General features: G+C 40.2%; 1 protein-coding gene across 1 annotated transcript in view; it reads left to right on the top strand.

Moving 5' to 3' along the window:
- LOC149322716 (uncharacterized) overlaps nucleotides 1-18,372 on the top strand; it is a 94,866-nt gene that overhangs the window by 5,675 nt on the left and 70,819 nt on the right. The window contains exons 3-10 of the mRNA XM_089481945.1: nucleotides 1,694-1,710; nucleotides 2,616-2,648; nucleotides 2,767-2,799; nucleotides 2,917-2,970; nucleotides 6,423-6,524; nucleotides 9,216-9,293; nucleotides 11,383-11,427; nucleotides 11,539-11,592. Of these exons, the coding sequence (XP_089338071.1) occupies nucleotides 1,694-1,710; nucleotides 2,616-2,648; nucleotides 2,767-2,799; nucleotides 2,917-2,970; nucleotides 6,423-6,524; nucleotides 9,216-9,293; nucleotides 11,383-11,427; nucleotides 11,539-11,592 (416 nt within the window). The remainder of the gene's footprint in view (nucleotides 1-1,693; nucleotides 1,711-2,615; nucleotides 2,649-2,766; nucleotides 2,800-2,916; nucleotides 2,971-6,422; nucleotides 6,525-9,215; nucleotides 9,294-11,382; nucleotides 11,428-11,538; nucleotides 11,593-18,372) is intronic.

Genomic DNA, 18,372 nt, shown 5'->3' on the forward strand with positions numbered 1-18,372 from the left:
TCTAGCAATGATGTGGATGCTATTTGTTTGTGTGTTCAAAGTTTCTCAACAACTATTTCAACAATAGCATGCTTAAGTACCATTGAAATAAATGGACTGTAAGCAGTTAGTCCCTTAAATCCCGTTAATGCCAGTATGATTTGGGCATGCTTTACTTTCTCTGGATTGCACCCAGCTGATATTATGCTTCACCAACTTCTTCACAATGCACCGATCAGAGGTGTGAAAAAGCTTGCAAGCATGAGTGTCTCATGCTTCCTGGAGGATTCTGGGATTTGTAATTCCAAAAGTTTAATTTCCCAAAATTCTGGGAATCTGTGGCCCTCTAGATGTTGCTGCTCATTCAACAACATCCAGATGGCAATAGGTTCACTTATCGTTATGTAGGCTTTTGGTGGTGATTACACTGAAGGAATATTCTCCTTTTTGATGAGCCCATGCATAGTAAAATTATACAAGAAGCTGGCAGAAAATATGTTTGTTTCCCTCTATTTAGAAAGCCCTTTGGGCATTTTAAGAGTTTTTGGGTTTCTTAACAAATATCTTGTTAAGAGCCAAGAATCAAGAGGTCAAAATTGGGAGTTCAGAGAAAATGACAGTCAGGCCTTGCTTTCATACCTGAGATGCTGGAGATGATTAATCACGCTTCCCTACTTCTCGAAGCATTGCCCAGGGGGGCATGCTCCACAAAGAGTTTGAAAATTTCAGGCCAAGGGTGCAAGGAAGCATCCTACATTCTTTCAAGTTCCTGCTTCTTTCTGCTTAGTTCTAGCCCAAGAGTTGGGTTACAATTTGATGAAGTAGCCTTTTAAAACCCTTTTACCTATTCTGTCTGCCTTTGAGGCTCCTGTGAGTCTTGTTTTTTAAAAAAATGAAACTGTAAGGATGCCAGAATAAGTAAAGGGTTGGGACTTTCAAAAGTTAATCATGACTCTGTGCATGTTCATTTGCTCTTAAGCTGAATGTGGCTTTTAACCTTCTGTGTTTTGTGTCATGCTTGCCTTTAAAAAAGAATCTTCTAAAGCTGCTCTTTTTTCCTGTATGCAGTTACAGTGCTTAACAGATGAATCTATGAGGGTCTTGACTGGTCCCAATTCCAGCTGAACTGTGGTTTAAATGGGGACCAATTGGTAAAATATTAAGACTTAAGTCTGCAGTCCATCCTATTCAGTCTACATGTACATAGGACTCTAGCCTTTGGGATATGTACCTGTACACAGGATTCCAACCCAAAATGTGCACTGCTCCTTTGATAAACAGAAAAGATACTCTTGTGAGGCAAAATGGATTTAAACTGAACAAGCCTGCTGCCATATGGCTTTGGATCTGCAATGACTGGCTTGGAATCGTAATATTTGCTCTGTGCTTTCCTGCTTTTATTCCTTTGCATGGGGCCTGTTGCTACCCCATGTAGGTAAGAAACCTCTGCACCTCATTTTTCTGGGGCAGCAGCATCTCCAACATAGCAGTGAGTCTTAGCAGTTAGGCTCAGAAAAGCAAAGTTTCCCTTCATTGCCACCATCCAGTCATTGTTTCCTCCTTGTCTTCCTACCCCACTGTATTGTTTGTGTGTTCCTTCTTGTGTGAACAGGTTAAAGGTATTTGTTTGTATGCTGCAGTACTCATATAATTTACTTGCAATGAGGTTCTGACATTGTCTTTTTCTTCCTTTCCCTTCCCTTGTTTTTAACAGGGCAACCTGGCCCCAAGGTGAGACCACTAAATAAAATAATGATAATTTTTAATGCTATTTTTTTCAAGGTTTTTTTAAAAATCTAACCCATCTTTGAATTTCTGCTTGAAAATGCTGAAAAATAAGAAGCATATTAGCATGGCATTATTAGTTACCGCTGGATCTCCCAAAGCTTCACAGGCTGATTTCTGTAAATCAAGATACTGCTAAAGGCTGCATCTGCATTGCAGAAATAATGCAGTTTGACACCACTTTAACTACCATGGCTCAGTGTTATGGAATCCTGGGATTTGTAGTTGAAAGCTCTCTGACAGAGAAGGCTAAAAATCTCATGAAACTGCAAATCCCAGAATTCTGTAGCATTGAGCCATGGAAGTTAAAGTGGTGTCAAGCTGCAATGGTTATGCAGTGCAGATGCTACCTCAGGCACAGGAGCAGGGCAGCTGGCATCTCTAAGACTCTGGATGTGCACACTCACAGTTTTCAATTCCTTGTGAAGAAACAGGAACATATTTACAGGAGCAAACGGAGCTACTGCAACAAATAGTTACAGTGAATTATTATAGAACTGTCTCCTGGGTGTGAAATGTGAACAGCATTTTCATTCTAAGTCTAGTGAAAAAGTTGAAACGTTTGCTTAACTTAGTACCAATGAATACTTCCATTGACATCAATAAGACTATTCATATTTTAGGTTGAGGTTATGCATTCCAGTTTTGCAAAATCAGGACTGGAATGCTTTCCACTCTTTTCAAGTGTCCAGGCGCCTAAGGCCTACTTACAATAGCACAGTATTTAAGCAGTGACTGGCCTTAAATAGAGGTTAATTTGGTGCTAGAATATCTGTACAGATTTCTTCTTGGCTTTGGTGGGTCCTTGTTTGGTTTGGTTTTAAACTCTGTGTACATTTTGCATTTCTCAGGGACAAAAAGGAGAACCTGGCGATATTAAAGATGTAAGTCTCAAGCTTGCTGCATCCTTCACTCACCCATAGCCCTTGAAAACTATCCGTACACAGTGTACTTCCAACTTAACATGCTTTATGTGTGCTTTTCTTCTTTTCTTTCTTCCAGGTTGTAGGACCAAGAGGCCCCCCTGGACCACAGGTAAGCAACAGACTCCTCCTGCCCTGCCACATTGTTCAAATAATTTGGAGGAGAAGAACTTAAAAAACAATACTTCATGAATATTTAACTGGGGTTCTTTGTCCTTACCTGCTGCAGGGACCTTCAGGTGAACAAGGACCAAGAGGAGATCGTGGAGAAAAAGGAGAAAAGGTAATACCAGCAACCCTTTTTCACTCTCATTCTCTCACATGTACTCATTCACACTCTGTTCAGGGGATTAAAGTGGGAATCCTGTGCACTGTTATTTGGGAGGAAGGCCGATTGAACACATCCGTTTGTAATTTCATAGAGTTGCATGAAAATGTCAGGCTAATGTCCTCCTCAAAGACTAAGGGTGCATTGACACTGTAGAAATAATGCAGCTTGACAAATGCCATGGCTTCATCCTACAGAATTCTAGGATCTGTAGTTTTGTGAAGCACCAGCACTGTTTGACAGAGAAAGCTAAAGATCTCGTAAAACTATACATCCCAGGATTCCATAGGATGGAGTTACACCACTTAAAGTGGTGTCAAACTGCAGTATGTCTACAGTGTAGATGCACCCTTGCCATCTCTTTAAGGCATGTCCTTTACCTGACCTACACATATGGAAAATTTATGTTAAAAATAGAAGATTGGTTACAAAGATTTTACAAGGCCAGACCAACAATTGCTCAGGGCCTGAAATGAGGGTGTATTAACCCAATTTACTCTGTAGCTGTTGTACCTAGCTGAACAAAGACATGAGATTTCAGTCCCTGCCCCAGTGTGCTCTGCTTTTTTTTTAAACAGCTAAATTTATGACTTTCATGAGATTAAAATTTAGGGCCTTTCATACTACACAATTATAGCACTATGATTCCACTTTAACTACCATAGTTGATTTCTGTGGAATTTTGGGATTTTCATTTTAGGGTATTTTGAATTCTTAGCCAAACAGCTCTAGTGCCTCTCCAGCCCACTATCTCCATGGTAATTTAAGTGGAATCATTATAGTGCTGTACATTGGGCTTTTGATATGCACTGGGGGTTGGCTCCAAGGCTCCCCACGGATACCAAAATACACAGATGCTCAAGCCCCATTATGTACAATGGCATAGTGAAATGGTGACCCTTATATAAAATGCCAAAATCAAGGTTTGCTTTTTGGAATTTATATATATGTATATATATATGTATATTTAGATATTTCTAAGCAATGGCTGATTGAATTCGTAGATAAATAATTGGTGGATAAGGAGGGCCAGCTGCAATTGTGTAATGAAAGGGCACTTACTGTTGTTTCTGACCATGTAACAAAATCCACAGAAGTGTCTGTAAAATTGGTTTACTAGCTTAGTTGCTCAAATGTTTTTGGTAGTTATTTCTGGATCATTGAGGGTCTGAAACAATAACACACTTCCCTTTTTGCAACACCTTTCTGGACTTGCAAAGGGATCTTGTAGTCCCTTTGAGACTAACTGTGTGAAAGAGATTGTAGCATAAGTTTTCATAGACTTGGGTTCAAAACACACCACAGAAATAATCCAGTTTGAGACTGCTTTAAATGCTAGGGAATTCTGGGAACTATAATTTTGTGACACATTTAGCCTTCTCTGTCAGATAGGTCTAGTGCCACAATAAACTGCAATTCCCAGGATTCCCTAGCATTGAGTCAGGGCAGTTAAAGCGGTCTCAAACTGGATTACTTTTGCAGTGTATTTTGAACCTTACTCTCCATTCATATGATAAAGTAGACCAAGTCAAGCTTATGCTACAGCTTCTTTCACATAGTTAGCCTTAAAAGGGTCTACAAGATCCCTTTGCATACTGATGCAGCCTAGGTGAAGGAATCTGTAAAGAGCTGATATTGGGTGCATTATTTCTGTAGTGCGGATGCAGCCTGGGTGAGGGAATCTGTAAAGACTCATATTAGGTTCAAGGCATGGAAGGTCTCACAGTCATTTCAGCTGAGTAATCTGTTCTGAGTGCTTGGCTTCTTTTGTGCACAAAGGCCTGTTATAGACTGCCAAAATAAAGCTGCTTCGGGTCTTTTTGGAGGTATGCTATTTAAATAATGCATGGGTCCTAAGAGTCCGGAGGTCGCACCAAAGCCACACTCCAATCCTAAGCACTGGAGTACAGCTTTGGTGCAGCTTCCAGATTCTTAGGATGCATGCATCATTTAAAAAGCATACCTCCAAAGAGACCCGAAGCAGCTTTATTTTGGCAGTCTGTAACAGGCCAAAGAGTCATCCCATTTGCAGTGACTTCCATATGCATTTTTGTCAAGTGAGAAGATCGTTATTGCCATTCTTTGCAGGCATGGCTCTGCTACCTCCATGGGATGGAACTGCATGTGCAAGAAATCTCTGTGCATTTCAGATTTCTGGGCTGGAGAACGTATTTGTTACTGCAGAAGAATATACATTTGTAGGCTGCATTAACAGAACCATGATTTTCAAGTAGTGTTAGTTCTAATTTGGAGTACTGTGTCCAGTTCTGGATGCTGTACTTCAATAAGGTAGACAATATGGAAGAGGTTCAAAGGAGGACATGGAAATGAGTTTCAAATGGAAATTCTGTGGAAATGAAATTTTATAAGGAAAGTGTGAAGGGGTGGGCTACTGAAGGGGGACATGACAGCACTCTTGAAATGTTAGAAGGGTTGCCGCATGGGAGGGGGAAAGATTTGTTCCCTGAGGTAATGGCAGGTAGTCTCCATGTTGGTGGGGTGGTGAATCTATTTTGGGGTTTAGTCTGAACTTGAAATGAGCTATCCATGTTGTTGAACCCTACCCACAAAATAGGATCAGCACTTTGGATAGTTCCTTTCATGGTCAAGCTAAACCCTGGAGCACATTCAACACTCCACTCTCATGGGAACCATCAGGTGTGATTGGTTCTCTGATGCCCAGGAGGTTAGTAGGAGCTGTCTGGCTAAGTTATAGGAGGAGTAGATTTCAGTTGAACATCTGCAGAAGCCTCTTAACAGTGAGAGCCACTTGCCAAGGCTGAGGGTAGGCTTTTCCTCACTGGACATCTCTATGTTTCTGAGAGGGTAGATGGGCTCATACGCCTTGGAGGGTTTTCAAACAAAGGCTGCATAGCCATCTCTTAAGAACTGGGCTAACTCTGGATTTCTGGCATTGAGTAGGGGATTGGGCAAGATGGCTTACAAGGCCCCTTTCTAATTCTGTGATTCAACCTGCCCCCAACCATAAACATCCCCCGGTTGATATGCCTCTAGTGCCATAATAATGCTACAGGCCACAGACTGTTGCATCAAGATAACCTTGTGCATTATAACGTTGTACTGGTGTAGCTGTTAGTACACCACTGAGTCTTTTATATACCGAAGTATAATACTTTTTAGGATTAGGACATTAATACTTGCATCAGATTAGTAGAGAAGAATTAATTCTGAACTTTTAACAAGTTGTGATCCTATGCACTTTTACGCTGAATATAATAGGGACTTATTACTGAGCAAAACATGTGTTGATTCCAGCGGTAAAATATACTGTACATAACTATCAATGACTCTAGGATAATTGGAATTGTATGTTTAAGAGGAAATAATCTAGGGGTCATATTGGGACTGTGGATGTAATAGTTGATGATGTATTCTTTTTTAAACAGGGTATTCCTGGCCCACGTGGCAGAGATGGCGAGCCTGGTACACCTGGCAACCCTGGGCCTTCTGGACCCCCAGGTCCTCCAGGTCCCCCTGGCCTTGGTGGAGTAAGTATCCTCAGCTTTGCTCCCTGCACCCGGTTCCTGCATACCAAGATGTGTGGTTACAGAAACTGATGAAAAGAGCTCTTTCACTGAGCAGCCTATCAAGAATTCCTGGTGTTCTAACTGGGGTGGTGGAGAGCTTAATTCACTTCAGCATGTATAACATGCTAGCTAAAAATGTCAAACATTCAGAGTAATTTTTTTTTACATGGGATGGGGTTTTGATCAACTTAAATCACTTTCCCCCCTCTATTGGTTTAGATGCAAGCTTCAGCTGCATTAGAGTAGGGTTTTTCAGATCATGTGTTGGGGAAACATATAGTTCACCCCCCCCCCAAAAAAACCCAAAACATAATAGGATTCTTCAACAAACTAATTAGCAATGATAAACAATATTCCTAAGAAAACAGCAAACTCCACTTTTCTCAAGCCAACCTAACAGTTGGCATCCATAGAGGAGCATAACGTATGCAGAGTTAACAGTGGTGCATGCCAGGATGGACCATTGTGTGTTTGTATGTGTGTATGTGCCTTCAAATGGCCTGTGGGCTTACGGTGACCCCATAAATTTCATAGGATTTTCTTAGTTGAAGAATACTCAGAGGTGGTTTTGCCATTGCCTTCTTCTGAAATATAGCCTACATCACATGGCAGTTGTTGCCCCATGTATATAAAAGATAGGTCATATGCCCCATTGTAACTCACAGTGATTCCATGGCAGCTGATACAAGGAGAGTTTCCTCAAGGCTGAAAACTGCTGCATTATAGAAGAATTAAGACTTTCCAGAGCCCACTAAGGGGATGTACATGTGGGCTAAAAAACTAACACAGAATTAGATATGCATTTTTAAAAGCCCATTGATTTCAGTAGGCTCCCTCTGTGTTGCATTTTGGCTCCACAGCACTTTGTAAACTCTTGTAAAAATTGCTTCATCCCTAGTTGATTGCATTCAACTGATTTAGATAACTCTACCTTTGGAAAGTTTGTGGTCTGTTGGAGTATTCTTGTATTAGTGGAGCCATGGCTTGTACCAGCCAAGTGTATGTATATATGCCAGGGAAATATTTGAAACATTAATTTTCAGCTTTCAAAATTATATGCAAGGCCCAGGACTCAATAGCTAGCAGTGTGTCTCATGTATATGTTAAAGCTAAACAGATTTTAATTGAGAGGCAGAATTTGGAACAGGTATATTCCATCAGTAAGCTTACTTAAGATCATCTATTAGGATTTCAGCATACTTTAATTTCCACTGTTAGTCATTTGATGAGTCATAATGTAGTATTGTTTGATACATATAAAAAGTACTGAAAATGTACATATTAAAATATATTTACTGTTAGATATGTGTACAACAGGAAAAAGTGAAAAATCACAGGTGGATTGATTCAGACAAGTCATAGCACTAAATAGGGCCATTGATGGCCAGGATGTATGCAGGTCTCTCATTCATGGAGTTGCCATAAGCCAAAGCTGACTTGATGGCAAATAACAACAAAAAATAAATGTGCCACTTACTTATTTTATGCTTCCATTTAACTGAGACTGATTTGGATGTCTTGCGGTAGAATGGCTAGTCTGCATGAAAACATGGATGGAAAAGAGTGTTTTTTATCCTCTATATGTATATAAAACAAAGCAAGTCAATTATATTTGGAAGTAGCCAGTCTCAGAGAGCCAGCATAGCATAGTGGTTTGAGCAGCAGACTATGACCCTGGAGATCAGGATTAGAATTCCCGGCTGGCCATGGATGCCCTTGAACAAGTCACACACTTTCAGCCTCAGAAAATCCCATGATAGGTTTGCCTTAGGGTCGCCATTAGTTGAAAATGACTTGAAGACACATAACAACAACCTATCTTGAGGAAGTAGCTTTGGACATGATTCTATGATGGGGGATTTTGGGAGTCATAATCCAAAAAGATAACTTTTTTCTAGTTGTGGTGTAATTAAAGGTTTCTTCAAAGAGAGGCATCTTGTGGGGTCTTTCTGCTAATTTTTAAATGCATACAAGTTTTTGAGGAAGGCACTCTTGAGCAGAAAAGGCAAAAGACATTGTAAAACTACAGATCCCAGGATTCCATAGGTGTAAAAGTGGTGTAAAATTGCATCATTTCTACAGTGTACTGTGTAGATGCACCTTCAGTTTGATTTGCCAATGACTATTTTAAAGCTACACTTCCTAATCATTACAAGTGTCATTTGGTACTATTTAGATTCACTGATGTATTTGTGTGTTACAGACACTCTGCCTCTGAGTATAATGAAAAATTTGTTATATTTTCAAGCAACTATTCAACCAGCTGTTGTAAAAGTCTGTACCACTACACTACAGACCATCTGCCCATATTCTATTGTGGCAAATGATGAAACTTTACAATAGGATGACCAACTGCAATAACTGCTACTTAGAAAAACCCTTTCTTTAACATCTATATGATATGCTTGCCCAATAAAATATTTGCATGGAGGTATGAACCCTGAGTAGAGTAAGCATGTAAAAAGAGAACCAGCTTGTCCTAATTTCTTCCTCCGTGACGTGTACAGTTGCCCATCAGATACTAAGAGAACTTCAGGTCTTTTGAAAAGCCTTCTCACGTTTCTCATTGTACAAATGTTCTCCATCTGACCACATCACATTCAACATCTCACTGAAACTGAGTATGTTCTTTTTCTCCTTTTATCTTTACAGACCTTTGCTGCTCAGATGGCTGGAGGATTTGATGAGAAAGCAGGCGGTGCTCAGATGGGAGTGATGCAAGGACCTATGGTAAGGTACCTGGGGAATCATTATGTCCCATGAGCTTGGATCTACATTTTACAGTTTTGTCTGAGCTTGGAAAAAATAACTACACTTGTTGAAGTAATTTGGAGGCTGTAGTCCAAAGCAGTAACTTTTGTAAGATCTGGATTTTGTACTAGCTTAATCTCCATGGCTAGCATCCTCACCACCAAATAATTTTGGGAACTTCAGTGTAGTAATGTGGAGAAAATTATTTTAGGGGGCCTTATCACCATTCCCAGAATGGTAATCTCAAGGGTAGCTGACACTAGACACTCACACTGGATCTTCCAATATGGACAAGGCAGGTTATACAAACAAAGAATTCTTTCATCCTGCCTCTGACCTTGTTGTGCACTCCTTGCAAAATGGAATGGTGCTAAGGTGGAAGTGGTGGGTCCTTTAATGGTTTTGTTACCAGATGATGGTATGTGGTTTGTTTCCAGTGGCCCTAAAAGTAAGGACTAGGACCAACATCCTTCATTATTTTGACAGAGTATAATTCACTGCCATTGTACATACAGGAGGCTGCAAAGATGGTGAATGTTTGTTGTTCACTGAGGAGCTGGGCTTGTGGAAGGAAGAACTTAATACTACCTTCCACAAGATTCAAAGAAGTACATGTGAAAGTGTAATTCGCAGTTAAGCTTCTGTATGTCACCAACAGGATGCCAGGCCAATGTGCTTATATTTTGTTTGATTCTTTCCACCAAACTGCCGTGGACCATGCTGGCTTCCTTGATTGAGAAGCCCCATGTAATGTACCTGATGCTGAGCTATGGGCCATTGAGTTTCCTCCATAAAACAATGCTTACACATCCAAAAATTAACATATGCATGTATGTTTTCATGGGAAGAGATTCCTGAAATTTCTGTGAACACATGTTGAGAGTAATTTAGATGTAGAAATATTCTCATGCATTCATAATAAAATTTGAAATAGTTTAGGCCAGCTGTGAATACATCTTCTGGTGCTTCTGATTATTCATATTTGATATTATTCTGACATAGAGGATATATCTGTGGGTTGGGATGGTGGAAGGAGGATGGCTTGTGGTTGTGAGAGAATTCACAATAACACAATAATAGTGTTATTATTACATGCTGTTTCATAGTTTCTGTGTAGAACAGGGTGGCTGAGATGCATCCTCATTGGCATTCTCATAGTTTTTGGAGCTACTGTAGTTGCTGCTTGATTTAGGCTGTAATTTAGTTCAATTCCATTGAAGCCAATTTGCTTAGTCACCTTAGTGAACTTAACCACATAGCAAGTGTTGAAGGATCATAGAAGTTGTAGTCTAACAATGTTAAGAGAGTGAAACGTTCTTCATTCCTGCAATAGGGCTTTCTGATGTTATAGTATAGTTACTTCATCCAAGTCACATCAGTACCATCTTCCCTAATACCAAAGGTGTGGCAAACTATATTTCATTACAAATTAATTAATTTTTTCATTTGATGTAAAAAATTATTTAAAAGTTTACCATTCCAAGATTGCACAGACCAGTCAAACAGGATGCTCTAACATGAAAGCTGACTATTTAGGAATGGCTTTGGGTCTTTACATCCCTTGCCAGAACTTCCTGAGCCATGTGCCAAAATAGTTGAAACAGATGCTTATAGACAAGGAAGTAACAGAGAGATTTGCTGAAGGGGCTCGGTTGCTGTTGCACTTGGATCATGGGCGTGAGTATACAAAGATAGACAGCAGCTACTGTTCTTCAGGATCCCACAAGACTTCCAGCAGGAAATCTCTGCTCTCCAGCATTTCTTGGCAAGCTGTAAATGAAATTCAGGCTTAGCAAACATGGACAGTTTCCAAGAGAGAGTCAGTGTGTGTGAATATGTATTTGGGTTTTTTTCTGCCTCAGAATGACTTCTATAAATAAAAATAGTCCTGAATAGTGTGTCGAGAGAAAGAGAGAATTAAAAGATGCTGTGTCAATGCAAAAGTCAGGGAATTAGCCCTGTTTTGCTTCATAATGGTCATGCAGCCAGGCCTAAATGTTTCTCTTGTGCTGGAATGGGACCCTTTCTTTGATTATACTGACTAATAAAAAAATGTTTCTCTCAATAGGGACCTATGGGACCACGAGGACCCCCAGGACCCCCAGGATCTCCTGTAAGTATCAACACCTTTCACTCTGGTTGAATGATCTGTCATGTTGGATAAAGATTGTAAAGGAGAGGGAACGTGACCACTGAGGATATCTTCTTTGTGACCTTCTTTCAGGGCCCTCAAGGATTTCAAGGCAGCCCTGGTGAACCTGGAGAACCTGGTACTAGTGTGAGTATCTAGGAGGTAGATGGTTTTTAACAGTTCCAGAATCAGGGGAGAACTGTTTAGATTCAGGGAATGAATGATCACTAGAGGTTGGTGGCTCTTATGCCAGTGCGGGGCAATGAATTCTCTCTGGATTTTAATATAAACTTTACAGCCCCTAACCCCTGCTCCCCAAATAGGTTCAGCATCTCAGATAACTCCCTTAAGGTTTGGACTCACTCCCTGGTCAAAGTACCAGTTGAAATGGTTCTCAAAAGGCATGGGTTTGAACATATCTGACACAAAGTGAAAATATCGAGATTTTGAATTTGTAATGAAAGCCTGATGTTTATGTTGAAATTACTACCACAAAGAGAACATTTGGGAACTGTTACTTAGAAACAGAAGGCAAGATTAATGTTTAGTGGATAGAGAAAAAGTCTTTTTCCGTCTGTCATAACACTAGAACTTAGATTTACTGAATGAAACTGATCAGCAATAGATTTAGAGAAGGAGAAAGGAGACCCTTCATCACACAACTCAAAGTCTTTTACTGCATTAATTATAAGATGGGACAGGTACACATTTGCATGGTGTAACTGGAACCAATGGAGGCCTCCCCCCCCCAATTTTGTTTGACCCTCTGTGCAGATGAGGAGGAGGGATGACTGCATTTGGTGCTCAGGGAAAGGTGCTACTGAAGAGTTAAGATGTGAGCCTCTCTACCTGCTCATGATGCCTCAGTTCCGTATTGGGGCACTATATGCTCACTTGGGATTTTTAAATAAATCATCATAAACCTAAAAGTGATCCTAGACCAAGTTTGCAGTTTGAGAGCCTTTTGGACTTGATGCTGTTTGTCGAAACAGACTATATGCCTGTGGTTCCCAAGAAACTGACTCTTGTAACCTTATCTAGAGATAGGCATATATTAGTTACATCCATACTGGGAAATTGTTTTAATGTGGTCCTGTAACAGTGACCTAAAATTTCAGCTGGTGCAGTATGTGGCTGCTCAAAGGTTCACTAGTTCAAGATAGCTAGACTACACAGTATTAGACAAATTCTGTACCAATTACCCTGGTCACCAGTGTGTGTCTGGATCCACTTCTGACTGGTGTTTTTGGCCTTTAAAGCCCCATTCTTTGTCTGACCTTTGTGATCAGTTCATCTGGCAAGGGCAAAGAGCATATTTTTGTTGGCTCTGCCCCTACAAAGGGATGTACAGTTTTCCCACTCAGCTATGAATTAAAAAACAACAAAACTTTGATAATTTTCTTTTTCAAATGTCTTTTTACTGATGTGCTTTGCTAGTCATGCAACTGTTTTACCAGTATTTTATTTTGGTGGCTCTCATAAAGTCTTTTAGCCTAGTAATTTTTAATTGGTATGTTTTTTTTAAAAAAATTAAATGCTCTTATTATTTTTTTGAATATAATGCATAAAAATGGCAGTGATTTTTTTAAAATAACATGAAAATCACATTAAAATAGTATTACCTCCACCAGCCCTAGCTAATAGTTCAGTTGATAGAATTGCCTTCTATTAATTCAGTAGCCCCTTGGTATCCTCTGAGGTTTAGTTCCAAGGACCTCTGTGGATACCAAAATCTATGGATGCTCAAATGTCACTAAATACAATGGCACAGTAAAATGTGTCCCATATATAAAATGGTAATATCAAAGTTTGCTTTCTTTGGATTATTAAAAATGTTTTCAAGCTGCAGATAGTTGAATTAATGGATGCAGAATCAGTGGATATAGAGGACTGACTATATTAGCCAAAAAAAAAAAAAAAAAAAAGGTTTTGGTGTCAATGTATTAGTGTAGTTTTAGCTGAGAGATATAGATGGTGCGGTATAGTCTGACTTTCTCTCCTGAGCTGGTCCTGCAATAGTTTATTATTTTACTAGTGGTACTGTAGTTTGAAGAAGGCCCGAATAAATCCAACAAGTGGCAAATCCAAGGGACAGTAGATAATATTGTTGTGGCATCCCAGGGTTCAACTGTTGCCAATGAAATGTTGCTGTTGTGGTGTGCTCAGGATAGCAGCTAGATGCTTGTGTCTGTGGCAGCTGCTGTCTCCTATCTTTGCAGATTAGTGAATCCACACTGAGGTTCAGTCTGAATTTTAAAGGAGATCTCCAGGGCATTGAATCCTTTTTGTGAATAGGTTTCAGGACCTTGGGCAGCTCATTTTAAAGTGGGTTTGAAATCATTTTAAATCCAGTGGAAATTTGCCACTCCACTGATATGGAAACCACGGCCCCTTTCCAGCTTGTGTGCCTGCCTCAGTGGACTCATGTGTCCATTATATAGTTTTCCAATGGGATCACTGAAGGATAGCTTTCTGCATGAGTTGGTCCAGCCTTACGTGGTTCAGCTTTAGATGGTCAAAGTGGAAATTATTCATGAGACTTCTTCCTGTGGATCCAGATGAGGATGTATTTTAGGCAGTGAAAAGACACTTAGGGATGAGAAGATGAGGAACTGGGAGGGATGAGAAGATGAGGAACTGGGATTCAGCGTCAGCTGTGAGTATGTGGCCACACTGTGGAACCACAACAGTGCCCCTGCATCTCTATGGATAGCATAGCTCTGAGGTCTTGTCCATCTTTTGTACAGGATGTTGGAATATAGGGAATTAGTCTTGCTACCTTCAAGTCATTTCTGACCTATGTCAACCCTAAGGCAAATCTATCATGCAGTTTTCTTGGTAAGTTTCTTCAGAGAGGGTTTGCTTGCCATCCTCTGAGACTGAATGTGATTTGTCCATGGTCACCCGCTAGGTTTACATGGCCAAGCCAGGGTTTGAGCCCTAGTCTTCAGAGTTATAGTCCAGCATTCAAACAACTACATCATGCTGAATCTCTGTATGGTGCATACATGGAGTGGAACATGGTAATACATAGAGAATATGCAGTACATGGTCTGTAGTGTCCATAGGACATATGGGTAAAAAGGAAAGAGAGGGCAGGAGAGAAAACCCAGCAACACTTTAAGACTGAGGGTGCATCTAAACTGTAGAAATAATGCAGTTTGACACCACTTTAAGTGCTATAGCTCCATCCTATGGAATCCTGGGATTTGTGGTTTTACAAGGTCTTTAACCTTCTGTGGCGAAGAGTGCTGGTGCCTCACAAAACTACAAATCTCATGAGTTTGCAGGATGGAGCCATGGTAGTTAAAGTGGTGTCAAACTGCATTACTTCTACAGTACTGATATATTGTAGCATGCTCGTTCATGGATTTCAATCCACTTTTTCAGATACACTAAAATGGCCAAAAGTGGACTGAAATCCATGAAAGCTCATGCTTAAATAAATACATAACTTTCATAAGTGCTATCAGAGTTCCATCCTATTTTTCCTTTTTATGCCAAGACAGACTTACACAGCTTCTCTGCATGGAAAAGTGAACACCAAAGAGAGAAATTAGAAACAATGCTTGAAAATAGCAGCTCTGTTTGGGGTTCTCTCCCTCAGTCCCTCATGTTTAAACAGACCTAATAATGTAGTGTTGGAAATTTGGTGGAAAAAATAATAGTACAGACCCCACATAGTGTAATGTGAGGTATGGTGTTCTCTAAGTTTGATTCTCAGAGCTGCTGTATACTTCTTTAGTTTGCTACAGAGGAAGGTTTTGTTCCAGTTAGTTTTTGCTGAGGAAGATGTATATTTTGGTTTGACATTTCAAAACATTTTAAAAACAACTAAAGAGTTTTCCAAAATGTCTTGGAAATCATGCCACCTTGTGAAGCTGCCATTCTGTTTGTGGTGCACTTCTTTTCTCCAATCTTAATGTATAATTGTTGCAAAAGCAAAATTAAGCACTGATGTTCTCTCAGTACTGCCTCAAGTGTTAAACACTTATTGTGAAGTGTGAGGTCTTACTGACACAGAAGCTCTCCGATGGCAGTCTGGCTATGCATGTGTATTGCATACCACACTGAACAGTCCTAATCTCCAGATCAGGTATTTTGTGAGGGTTAACATAGGACAGATAGGCTTCTGTCCAGTGGAAGAAGGCACAATGACCCTAGCTACAACTGTGGAGAGCTCTGTGGGTGTGTTAAATCCACCTCAGGTGCTATTCCTGCCAGTAGTAGACCCAGAAACAAGGCAGTTTGGGAGGTCTGGATTGGAAGATTTAAATAGCTCTCCCTACTTCAGTCAACAGACCTTTAGCCATACAGTTTAGGAGCTGGAGTAGCTAATGTTCTTCCCAGTGTGGAAAATGTGTATAGAAAGAAATCCTATGGTTCAAAAGCCCTGTAAAACCATCCTCTATCCATCCTGGCTGGGGTAATTTTCTTCCTAAAGGAGAAAAGTTTTATCTAAAAAAAGAAATCTATGAATAAAAAGCCCTGTAAACTCGCTCTTCCCTTGTCCTAGCTGATGTGTCTGGCAGGACTTTGGAAATGATGTACTGTACCACTTCACTCATCTCCCACACTATTTAGGTTTTCTGTGTTAAATATCGAGAGCCAGAGTGGTTTAGTGGTTTGAGTGTTGGGACTATAATTCTGGAGATCAGGGTTCGAATCCCCATTCAGCCATGGACACCCACTGGGTGACCTTGGGCAAGTCATACTATCTCAGCCTCAGAGGAAGGTAAAGCAACCCCCCTCTGAACAAATCTTGCCAAGAAAACCTTTTGACAGAGTCGCTGTAAGTTGGAAATGACTTGAAGGGAAACAGCAACAAAAGAAAAATGTTAAATCTCATCAGCCCCAGCCAAATGAAAGCACTAGATTGGAGATGGTTGCCATTATAAACTACAATTCCCAGGATTCCTTAGCAGTGATCCAGGGCAGCTAAAAGCCGTCTCAAACTAGATTATTTCTGCAGTATGTTTTGGACCTTAGAAGGCTTATGAATTTTGCTCCCTTCATATAATTTAGAAAAATAGGTGACACTTGCTTATTTCAATGAAGTTTGGGATGCAACTCCCAAAACTGATTATTTATAATTGCTTTTGATATTTTATTACCTAGGCATTGGACTTGCTTTCTATGTGATAACTGTTTTTAATGGATTTTTATTAGAATCTACAGCGGGATACAGACTGGTGAAAGCCTGCATACATACTAGGGTTGCCTCAGGGCATTGCTTATATACGCCCCACAACCCTAGTACGTACTCCGTACGTCAAAATGGCGGTGCCCTGTACACATGGGTACCGCCATTTTGACGTGATGGATGCTTAGCGTTCACATGTCCCGGTGCCATTGTGACGCCGCAAGTGCGCCATTGGCGCATTGCAGCGTCACAGTGGTGCTGCAAGAAGTACCTGCTTTTAAAGGGTTATTTTTGCTCCGCGGGGAAGCCCCGCGGTCTGGAGGCTGAGGCTTCCCCATGGAGCAAACCAGGGCGGCGGGAGACTGCCCGTTTTGGGCGGTCTGTATCCTGCCTACGTTGAGAGGCCTGTTGAGTTGTATATACATACTTTATACAGCACATAACTTATATAGTCATAGTTTATGCTCCACCTTACTTGTTATCATTCTACAAATTCTATTTAAATTGGTGTGCAAAGTTTGTTTCTGAAAAAGTAAACAATACAATTACATATTATTTTAAGAAGTATCAGAAGTGGCAGTTAAAAATATTGGTAAAACAGATATGAGGTTAAAAAATATACTAAAGTTGCAATCCTGCATCCAAGAAGTTGACTAATATAATTTTTTTTACAACTCATCTTCCAGTTGTCTGTATACTTTAATAAAAATACAGCTTGCCTGTACCACATATGAAAGCTTTCCAGGAGCAATGTCACTCTATTCTGTTAAGGACGCTTATACAACTTCATGTCTTTGTAGTTGCGTTATTTCAAAACTACATTTTGTGCCCATAATCACTTCTTAATGTATATTAATACTGTACAGCGAGCCCTTGTTATCTGCTGGGATTTGGTTCCAGGACACACATACACCCATGGATACCAAAATCTGAATGCTCAAGTCCCATTAAATACAGTGGTATAGTAAAATGGTGTCCCAGATATAAAATGGCAAAATCAAGGTTTGCTATTTGAAATTTGTAGTTTTTTTAAAAATTTCAAGCTGTGATGCTTGAATTCATGGATAAAAAAAAATCCATGAATACAGAGCGCTAACTGTATTTCCAGTTCCCGCATTGGTGTGCATTTTATGTGTGCAAAGTGGTGCTGGCCATCTTAATTGTATGCACAAGATGATTAACAGATACCCTATTTATGATGAATGGAAAACAAAGAGGATGTCATTCATTTGCTTAAACATTTTGTTCAGTTTTCCCCAGCCTCCCAATGGTGTCAGGCCTGCTCTTTGGCCTGCTCCAAAGAGAGTATCTGCTCTTTGGAGCAGGCTATTAGAACATATGATGAACTATATTGATTGGACTACAGGCCTGTCTAATCCCTTACCCTGTTTCCCACTGTGACCAATGCGTTGCCTATGGGAAGCCCCTTACAAGCAGGACATGAGTGCAACAGCACTTTCCTGCTTATGTTACCCAGCAGTTGGTATTCAGAGGTCTGCATCCTCTAATACTGAAGGTAATATATAGCCATATTAGTGACGATGGCTGTTAATGGCCTAATCCTCTTTTTAAATAACTATCCAGGTTGCTGGCCATTGCTACATCCCATGGTGGCAAATTTCACAGTTTATCTATTGAGTTGTGTGAAGAAGTACTGGTACCTGTATCTGTTCTAAATCTCATACTGTTCAACCTTCCTAACCGAATCTTGTTTCTAGAGAGAAAGGAACATGTTCTTCTCCTTTTCTACTTTCTCCATACCTTGCATAACTTTATAGAACTCT

Source organism: Sceloporus occidentalis, unplaced genomic scaffold (assembly GCF_023333645.1).
Source record: "Sceloporus occidentalis isolate IW3139 unplaced genomic scaffold, rSceOcc1.0.p SCAF_1, whole genome shotgun sequence".
Classification (NCBI taxonomy): domain Eukaryota; kingdom Metazoa; phylum Chordata; class Lepidosauria; order Squamata; family Phrynosomatidae; genus Sceloporus; species Sceloporus occidentalis.